General features: G+C 42.2%; 1 protein-coding gene across 1 annotated transcript; it reads left to right on the top strand.

Annotated features, from left to right (window-relative positions):
• The first annotated feature begins 1,145 nt into the window (after positions 1 to 1,145).
• On the top strand, positions 1,146 to 9,245 carry LOC131231933 (ruBisCO large subunit-binding protein subunit alpha). The gene is made up of 8 exons (XM_058228337.1): positions 1,146 to 1,292; positions 3,329 to 3,512; positions 4,594 to 4,715; positions 4,914 to 5,121; positions 5,975 to 6,120; positions 6,231 to 6,537; positions 7,684 to 8,135; positions 8,735 to 9,245. The coding sequence occupies exons 1-8, from the start codon at positions 1,233 to 1,235 to the stop codon at positions 9,020 to 9,022; spliced, it is 1,767 nt and encodes a 588-aa protein (XP_058084320.1). The 5' UTR covers positions 1,146 to 1,232; the 3' UTR covers positions 9,023 to 9,245.
• Positions 9,246 to 9,603: the final 358 nt, after the last annotated feature.

Here is a 9,603-nt window from a genome sequence, read left to right as displayed (position 1 = left end):
GGATGCAGATTTTACAGGCTGTCTCCCATGGTATGGTCCACTTGAGCTTTGGATATATTTCAAAATTGGGCTATCTCTTTAAATGAGCTAAAAAAATGGATGGACGGTGTGGACAAGACTAATGGGTCATTTGGCACCGTGGATTGGAAGGGATTTGAGGGGGTTTCAAAACCCTTTGGTTGTTTGGCAGCATTAAGTAATTGGAGGCTTCAAATCCATGGGTTTTCCAATCCCCTCCTTGAGGGGTTTGCAATCCACGGTGAAAGCTTGGATTTCAGCTGAAATCATTTCAATAGTTGTAGGTGTAACATGTGTGTCATTATACACTATCATTCTATTGGGCACATGGCCCACTAATGATGATCAGCTTTGTCCAAACATTGTCTATGTAAATTAGTACTGTCCAAACATTATCCAGCACAGTCCATACATTGTCCATGTAAATCAACGATTAAAAATCGTTGATTAGTCACTCAGACATGATCTTGTGCTTGTGGCCCATCTAAAACTTGGAAATTCATATTTTTTGGGCAAAACATATATTTCAGCAGGCTTATCACAACTATTGTATCAAAAATTGCATATCTCACTAATTAGATATATTAAAGTTAATTTAGTAATTAAATTCAAATCCCTGTAAACATACCATGGACATGTACTGCTGGATTAAAGATGGTTCACAGTCCAGGGTGCCAAACACACCGAGAGGATTGCAAATCCAAGGGGTTTTTAATCCCGGGGTTTCCGAATCCAGGGGTTTAAAAATCTACGCTCCCGAACAGGCCCATCATGGTGGGCCCCACAGAGTATACTCAATCTACCGTACTGAGTAACTAAGCACGCAATCCACGTCCGCCCAGACAATCACTCGGGCAACATGTGTAGGGTAAATGTGAACCGTTGGTCAAATATCTGCAACCATCCCTTTAGACACTCACGGCCCACCCGATGAATGGACCAGCCATTCTTTTCAGACACTCCTCCCAACCGGTCCCACCAGAAGAACGACCCCGATCCCTCTCACACACGTGCACGCCGGCACACGTGGATAGCTACTCTCACCTGCGAGTCGCGATAGAGAAGCATTTCTCGTCGAGGCTGGAATCTTCCAGAAACATACACTCTCAACGTTAAAAAAACCCTAAAAACAGATACCCTTTCTCGCCCTTATCTGCACTCCAAACAACCAAACAGCAGCAGCAGCAGCGTCAGAGCTCTCATTTCCCATCAAAATGGCATCCGCAGCGAACGCGATTTCTACAGCTCCGATCCTCCGTTCTTCTCCTCGTCAGGTAATCCAATCGTCTAGGTTTTACGATTACATTTCTCCACTTATGAGTTTCAGCTGTTAAGATCGACTTTTTTGTTTTTCTTTGAAATGTGGGCGTGTTTGGATGTACAATTGACTTTTATTGTGATTAGGGTGCTTTTGGATGTGCGATTGACTTGGCTTTTATAAGGTCTTGATGCTTCATGACGTGAACTTGTGTCCTGATGCATTGGTTTGTATAGGTGGTGTCCATGATAAGGTAATCCAAACCGTTCGACTAACGGGACCCATCGTGGATGGTGCAATTCCAGTTTAGAAGATCCTAACCATCCAGCATCTGGCTATTGTTAATCCAGCCGCCAGCCAACTGCCCGTAAATTGTACTTGGTTTTTCCATTGTGCTGGATTTGAGCTGTTATGCTTGTTTTTGTCTGGTGATGGCGAGGGTGCATTTCGACATGCAATTGACTCTGATTGTGAGGAGGGTTTGTTTGGATGCGCCATTTGCTTTGATTGGTGTAATTGAGTTGCAAAATTGTGGAAAGGGATGATTGTGATAAGGTCTTGTTGTGTATCATAACGTGAATGCTGTCTTCGCGTACTCTGTATGTGCATGCAGGGCTTTTGATGGGCTAATCCCATTGACTTAGATTGTGATATTTAGGTTACAAAATGGTGGAAGTGGTGATTGTGATTAGGTCTTGGTCTACCACGATGTGAATAGTGTCTTGATGCACCTGGTTTGTGCGTGTGGGGCCCACAACAGGTAATCTAAACTGTTGGAATAACGGAACCAATTGTGGACGGTGGAAAATGTCCATTCTGGAAGATCCTAGCCATCCAGTATCTGGCCATCTGCACCACCATTGAAATTTCCTCCCTTAACCTTCTATTTATTGGCCAATGAACGAATGGTCAGGATCTCTGAACGTAGAAGAAATTTGGAGCATGCCACACCCACTTTGGGATCCATCATATCAACGGTTTGGGTTATGTAATCGCTAGTGGAATTGCCGCGCGCAATGCTTGTCGAGAAGAGGAGTGAGTGTAGACACTATTCCTGTCAGAAATGTTGGGCTAGACTATAGTGATAGTGCAAATTTTAAGTTGTTGGGTGTCATCCACCATACAAGCCTCATACATGTATGTCAATGTGGACTGTTTGCTTTGTAAGTCCTGTTGTGGATGGAGCATATCCCAAAAACCGATTTTGCTTGGTGAACTTGGTCTGTGGGCCATCTTTGATTCTACTGATTGCTACTGATTGTATGGTTGGGGTTGCTTGATGAGCGTGATTGTTTTTCCATGCTTCACTACAATGTCCTCATGTTTTCAACCAACATTTACATCATTGATGTGCATGTGTGCCATATGGCCCATATCTATGGTTTTTGGTTGATGAGACACCAAGGCATAAAAAGTTAGTGGACTATCATTGGACTCTTGTCCAGAAATGTCAGCTGTTTGTCCTTATCATGGAAGGGGATGGATTCCGTAGTTGGGAGAAGGTTGTAAAGGAGCATAATAAGATGATGAGACTACAATGTATTAGACACCATTTATTAAATGGTTGCAACCTCATAGTCCCAAACAGGGCACACGTCATGCATATTCATCAATCCAGTCATTCCAAATTGTCAGATCTTTCCCGTTGGATTTGAAGGACCATTTTCGTTCTAACCATCCATTTGATGGCCACCAACTGGATGGTTGGGACCTGTATGATGGGTGTCGATGATCTGGTTGGACTGTCATACATGCATGGCATGTATAGAGGATGAGTTGTGAATTCTTAACAAATAATGGCTAATGCATATAGGTTGTCCTATTGCTATTGCTGCAGCTACAAAATGAAAGCTCAATTCAGGGCAATCATTCACTGTGGTTGGAGTGGTACCTGTCCAATCTTAGAACATTTAATTTTGTTGCAGCTCTGTTGTTGCTCTCAAAATCTATCGATGATAGGAAAAAAAAAAAAAAACAGCCTTAGTTCACCGACAGATACATTTTATGTTTCTTTTCTGAAATGCTTTTGTATTGCTTATATGTATGTCGCAGGGGAGCATGAGGAAGGTGAATCAGGTTGGGCAGAAGCTGAACTACAACAGAGCTACCAGGAGTGGTAGATTTGTTGTGCGAGCAAGGGCAAAAGATATTGCTTTTGATCAGGTTTCCAGAACAGCACTTCAGGCTGGCATTGACAAGCTTGCAGATGCTGTAGGAGTTACTCTTGGACCTAGAGGTATTAAAATTTTCTGTCGTTTCGATATCTCGAGGTGTCTCTAGAATCCTTGTTCCCATTTTGTGTACTATATCATACTTTGGCATGCATCCACTGTATGCATGCGCACATAGGCATGTCATAAAAGTTTGTCTTTACCCAATGATCCTAGCCAGTCTGTTGGTGGTCATCGACTGGCAGGTAAGAAGAAATGGTTGATCATGTTTTATTGTACCTCAAATGTATCAGGATTTGTTCGTGGCTTTTTATGTAGAATTTTGCCCTGAATGTGAAGTGTGCACCATTTATGTCAAGGAATTCGACATCAAAATTGCAATCCTCCTGCATAAATAAACATTGTTTGGTGCCTGTAAGTTTTGTTAGTTATCATTTGGGGCCCTGCAACTTTTTAAGTTGCAAACAAGTTGTACTTGAAAGTGAGTTTCAGGTGTGAGTTGTTTACAGGTAAGTGGAATCACTTGTTTTTCTCAGGAATTCAAATGCATTGAAGTAGAAATGATTTACCGCTTGTAACTCACAGGTGAAATTTCCTGTCCAAACACCACTTGTTAGCCTTTTACAACAAATAAAACTTGAAGGCATCCAAACAACTCCAAGGGAGTGAAAATAAATCAAGTCATGATCCATTGCAAACAAGAACTAATTGAATTCAATTTCTTCTGTTTTGTTTCGGTTAATATCTGCTCTGTTGTCCTTAAAAGAATGAACTATTTCACCTAGGCGCATCTTTTGCTGCACTTTGCAATTTCAGTTAGATCAAACTTCCTTACACCAGACTCTTAGGAATTAGAAGTTCCTGATATTTTAAAAGGTGGTGCACCCTTTATATCTTTTGTGTTACTAGTTTTAGATAACTGTTGATGAGCTTTGTAGCCCTGAAATTTATGCATGTTGGGTGGGATTGTCTCACATTGTCATTGGGACTTTATTGCCTTTTGTTGCAGGAGGAAAGGATCATGTTGTGTTTGTGGCATTTGTGCACTGAGTTCTATCTGTCTTTGCATCTTTCCAGTATAGTTAGGTCGGAAATTTCAGTTGATCTAAGCTGAATTGACTTTCTTTTTCTCTCTTGTTTCTCAAGGGAGGAACGTCGTTCTAGATGAGTTTGGGAATCCCAAAGTGGTTAATGATGGTGTTACAATTGCACGGGCTATTGAACTCGCAGATGCTATGGAGAATGCCGGTGCAGCTTTGATAAGGGAGGTAGGGGTTTTCATTAGACTCTAGCTGTTGATAGTCTGTTATGCATGCCCATCTGTCTTACCTTCTGTTTTTAGTTTTTTGTGAGGCTGAAGTTTCTGTTTCTTTCCTTCTTTTAGTGATTACTGAATGCTGACAAGCTATTACCTCCGTTCAAAAACAATGAAATGAAATCATTAATTTGTTTGGTTTGTGTTTAAGGTTGCCAGCAAAACTAATGACTCCGCTGGTGATGGTACTACAACTGCATCAGTACTTGCACGAGAAATCATCAAATTAGGTCTATTAAGCGTCACTTCAGGTGCAAATCCAGTTAATATCAAGAAGGGCATTGACAAGACTGTGGAAGGGCTGGTGGAAGAGTTAGAGAAGAAAGCTAGGCCCATCAAGGGACGTGATGATGTCAAAGGTACTGTAATATTTAATACTGTGTGAATATCTGAAAGAAGAATGGTACTCATAGATTCTGAATACAAGGACGACTTATGTAAATGTGGCACTTGTGATCCTTGCCATCCATTCATTGGGTGGTCCACTCTTTCAGGGTCAAATCCCATTCATGTGCACCATGTAGATGTCAGGCATTCTATGGAGAACATCAACGCCCAGCAATCTCTGGCAGTTTATGATGCTTGATATGGCAGGCAGTCAAAGATTGTACATGTGGGCTGTGTAATACAGTAACTCAAATTAAACTGCACAAGTAATTGTGGAACCCATCGTCACTTATTCAGAATGTTAAAAAAGAGTCATTTATTCAGTCCCAAAATCAGATTGTACAATCTTAACATCTGATTCTTGGACACTGGTTTGTTGAAATAGGACCATTGTGTATTTTTCATTCTTAACTATCTAATCAACATCCACCAATCGGATATTTTTTTTTTACCATCCAATCAATGTCCACCAATGCCCACAAATCAGATAGATTATCAAATAATCATAATTTTTGGTTCATGATACATCTAAACCGAGACCCGTTATTTGGACTTTTTTGGGGAAGGATCCATAGTTTGGACTGTTAATCTGACTTGATACCACATATGAAGTAATTTATAAGTGCTTGTGTATCATTTATCACACCCTGCCGGAGCATCAAAGTTTCTCTAGTAAGTTTTTTGCATGGAGGACCTGATGCCCTAATTGTATCTGGTGCATGGCTTGTTCATTTTTCTTCACTGCACTTTATCTTTAGGAACCAAAGAATCTCTCTGAATATTTGTTGGTTTTTATGGATTATTTATCTATTTTTGCATTTTCAGCCGTTGCTTCCATCTCTGCTGGCAATGATGAGTTTATTGGGACTATGATTGCTGATGCAATTGATAAAGTTGGGCCTGATGGCGTTCTATCCATTGAGTCCTCATCGTCCTTCGAGACAACCGTTGATGTTGAAGAAGGAATGGAGGTTTGTTTATCTTTTTGTATTTCTCAAACTGTTGTTTTGTTACATTTGTCATTTCTTAGCTATGCTGTCATGATTTTTTTTATGATGGTGATTTTGAACTATGTTTGCAGATTGACAGAGGCTATATCTCCCCACAATTTGTTACAAACCAGGAGAAGTTGATTGCAGAATTTGAGAATGCTAGAGTTTTAGTGACCGATCAGAAGATTTCCACAATAAAGGACATCATTCCTCTGTTGGAGAAGACTACCCAATTAAGGGCACCTCTGCTCATTGTTGCTGAAGATGTCACGGGTGAGGCCTTGGCTACTCTTGTTGTGAACAAGCTACGGGGTATTTTAAATGTTGCGGCAATTAAAGCGCCTAGTTTTGGTGAGAGGCGAAAGGCATTGCTTCAAGATATTGCAATCTTAACAGGTATTACTTGAAAAGTAAAAAAAGAAAAGAAAAGGATGTGGCACTTCACATAGTACTATGTTCTATATTGCTTGTAAAGTTTTAACATTGTCCACTCTATCTGCCTTAGTTTGGCCAAATATGCAATTCAGCACTGGCTGTTAGTCTCATGATTTTATTCTCAGGTTTGAATATTACTTGAGCATCTAGACTAGCATAACTGAACACCATTTCCATGTCTCTGATGGGGAAAGGCATCGCCCATTTGTTGGCTTAGGAACTTTCTATCATGCTTCATTATTGCTCGTTTATGATATGGCGTCTTTGACATCATTCACTGAAATTGTATTTTAAAAAAATGGCAGACCACATGGGCCTATATATGCTCCATGAAAATATTGGTTTGGATGTTGATTTGTGGTACATCCAAGTGCATGAATCGCATGTGGTAGACTCTGAGGAGTTTCAACACGAGGTCTTGGGTTTGAAACCCATAGGTGGTGAAATCCCACTACGGCGTGCGTGGGTTTGTGGCGGGTGCATGTGTTTAAAAAAAAGTGCATGAATCGCATCTCGTTAACCTATCCTAGGGCTAGGGCCTGACAGGTGGAGTCGAACAATGCGGAAGCTCTGGTGCTAAGGGGGGAGGGCATTATGTATTGTTTCAACTGCCTTCATGACTAATAGGGATTTCAACACGAGGTCTTGGGTTTGAAACCCATAGGTGGTGAAATCCCACTACGGCGTGCGTGGGTGTGTGGCGGGTGCATGTGTTTTTTTTTTTTTTTTTTTTTTTTTTAAAGTGCATGAATCGCATCTCGTTAACCTATACTAGGGCTAGGGCCTGACAGGTGGAGTTGAGCAATGCGGAAGCTCTGGTGCTAAGGGGGGAGGGCATTATGTATTGTTTCAACTGCCTTCATGACTAATAGGTGGAAAAGGACTTGCCTCTATCAGTGTCATTTCTCAGGCTAATGAGGTTGTCTGATTCATAAAAAAGCTTTCTGCAAATGTTTGTTCCTAGGGTTTCAAATTCCTTGAAAGATGGTTTTTTGGCTAGATATTCCTAAATTACTTGCCATGACCAGATAACTTGGGCTCTTCTCTTACCTGCACGTTCTTGTGCTACTTGCTTATAGTCTGGTCTGCCTATTCCCCTCGTTACAGGAGCTGAATTCCAAGCCAGTGATCTGGGTCTGCTAATAGAGAACGCTTCAATTGAGCAGCTCGGCGTGGCAAGGAAGGTGACCATCACCAAGGACTCCACCACCATCATTGCTGATGCTGCAACCAAAGATGAGATCCAAGCCCGAATCGCGCAGATAAAGAAGGAGCTGGCTGAGACTGACTCTGTCTATGACTCCGAAAAGCTGGCTGAGAGAATCGCCAAGCTCTCCGGTGGTGTTGCTGTCATAAAGGTTGGAGCTGCGACGGAGACGGAGCTTGAGGACCGTAAGCTACGGATTGAGGATGCCAAGAATGCCACCTTTGCTGCCATTGAGGAGGGGATTGTGCCGGGTGGTGGCGCTGCATTTGTTCACCTCTCTGCTTGTGTTCCTGCGATCAAGGATAAGCTTGAAGATGCAGATGAACGGCTGGGAGCCGACATCATACAGAAGGTAAGTATGCCACCATCTGTTCTCTGCACAAAATGTGAAGGCTACTCAAGAATTTCTGCTCTCTGATGTGTTCAAGACTAAGGTTGTTCATCCGGTGGGACAACCCAATATCAGCAGTGTGGTCATCATGTGGGTCAGGCATACAAAAATGTGGATAGTCCATACACCGGAGCACCCGCCAATGGATCTGATCATTCACCCATTAAATAGCCCATGGCCCAACCCAAAAGAAAAAGGGACCACTGCCTATATCTGAATCAAAGGGTTATGGTTGTCTAATTGAATTGATTGACCTGACATTTGGATGATTCTAGCCATGGTGGGGCATGCTGGAGGATAGCCTGCATCATGTGTATACATTCCACTCTGTATCCAACCCTTGTTTTGAACAAGCAGTTATGATTATCTAATTGACCTGCTCTTTGGGCAATTCCTGATCATGGTTGAACCTGCTGGATGGAGAGGATGGATGCTGTAGTCTATTCCACCATGTCTACTGGAACTTGAGCAAATAAGGGTGTAGAATAAGCCATGTGCTGCAGTGGCATTACCACTCTTCTGGGTTGTGTTTTGTTGCTAATGGGATCCTCATTTTGCAGGCACTGGTGGCACCCGCAGCTTTGATAGCGCACAATGCTGGTGTGGAAGGAGAGGTGGTGGTTGAGAAGATAAGGGCAGGTGAGTGGGAGATTGGATACAATGCAATGACAGACAAGTACGAGAACCTTGTTGAAGCTGGGGTGATTGACCCAGCCAAGGTCGCCAGATGTGCATTGCAGAATGCAGCGTCAGTGGCTGGGATGGTCCTAACAACACAGGCTATTGTGGTTGAGAAGGCCAAGCCTAAGGTGGCGGCAGCAGCTCCACCACAAGGCCTTACCGTGTGAGACATTTGAGGTAATGTGCAAATTTAGGTAGGTTGGTAGAGGTGAGTAAATGTAGCAATGGCCATGGATGTAGCATCTTCTTTTGAGCGGGATTTTGTTCTTTTGTAAGAAATTGGAGACTGGAAAGTTAGCAGCAGTGTTCCGTTTCCACATCCAATGACTCTCTTGCAAGTAGAGGAATCTACCAATTCTAATAAGGTAATGTGCTTTTTTCATTAGTTAATTTTGGGGAACTCTTGCGTTTATCCTTACGTGGGGAATCGATTAAAATCCACCACGTCCATCAGGTAGGCCAACCCTTGTCATTGGCCTTGATCCCAAAAATCCGGTAGATTCAAGGTTCATCAAGAGTTCAAAATTACACAAAATCATGAATTTTATATACTAGGCTGGGGAGATTGGGTGTAGGGTAGCTGATGGGAGGGTGGATACCATGAAAATTCTCTCAGTATTAGTAGGTAAAGTGAGGAGGTGAGGTAAGCTAGAGCTTGTTTTAATTTGTTGTACAAATGGTATCCATTGTCCAGTGATCCAGACTGTTGGTAAATTGGCTGTGCCCTGAAAATCATGTTGCTTTGACC

This window comes from Magnolia sinica, chromosome 17 (genome assembly GCF_029962835.1).
Source record: "Magnolia sinica isolate HGM2019 chromosome 17, MsV1, whole genome shotgun sequence".
Lineage (NCBI taxonomy): Eukaryota > Viridiplantae > Streptophyta > Magnoliopsida > Magnoliales > Magnoliaceae > Magnolia > Magnolia sinica.
Note: the sequence above shows the minus strand (reverse complement) of the source record. Positions and strands in the feature narration are given on the sequence as shown.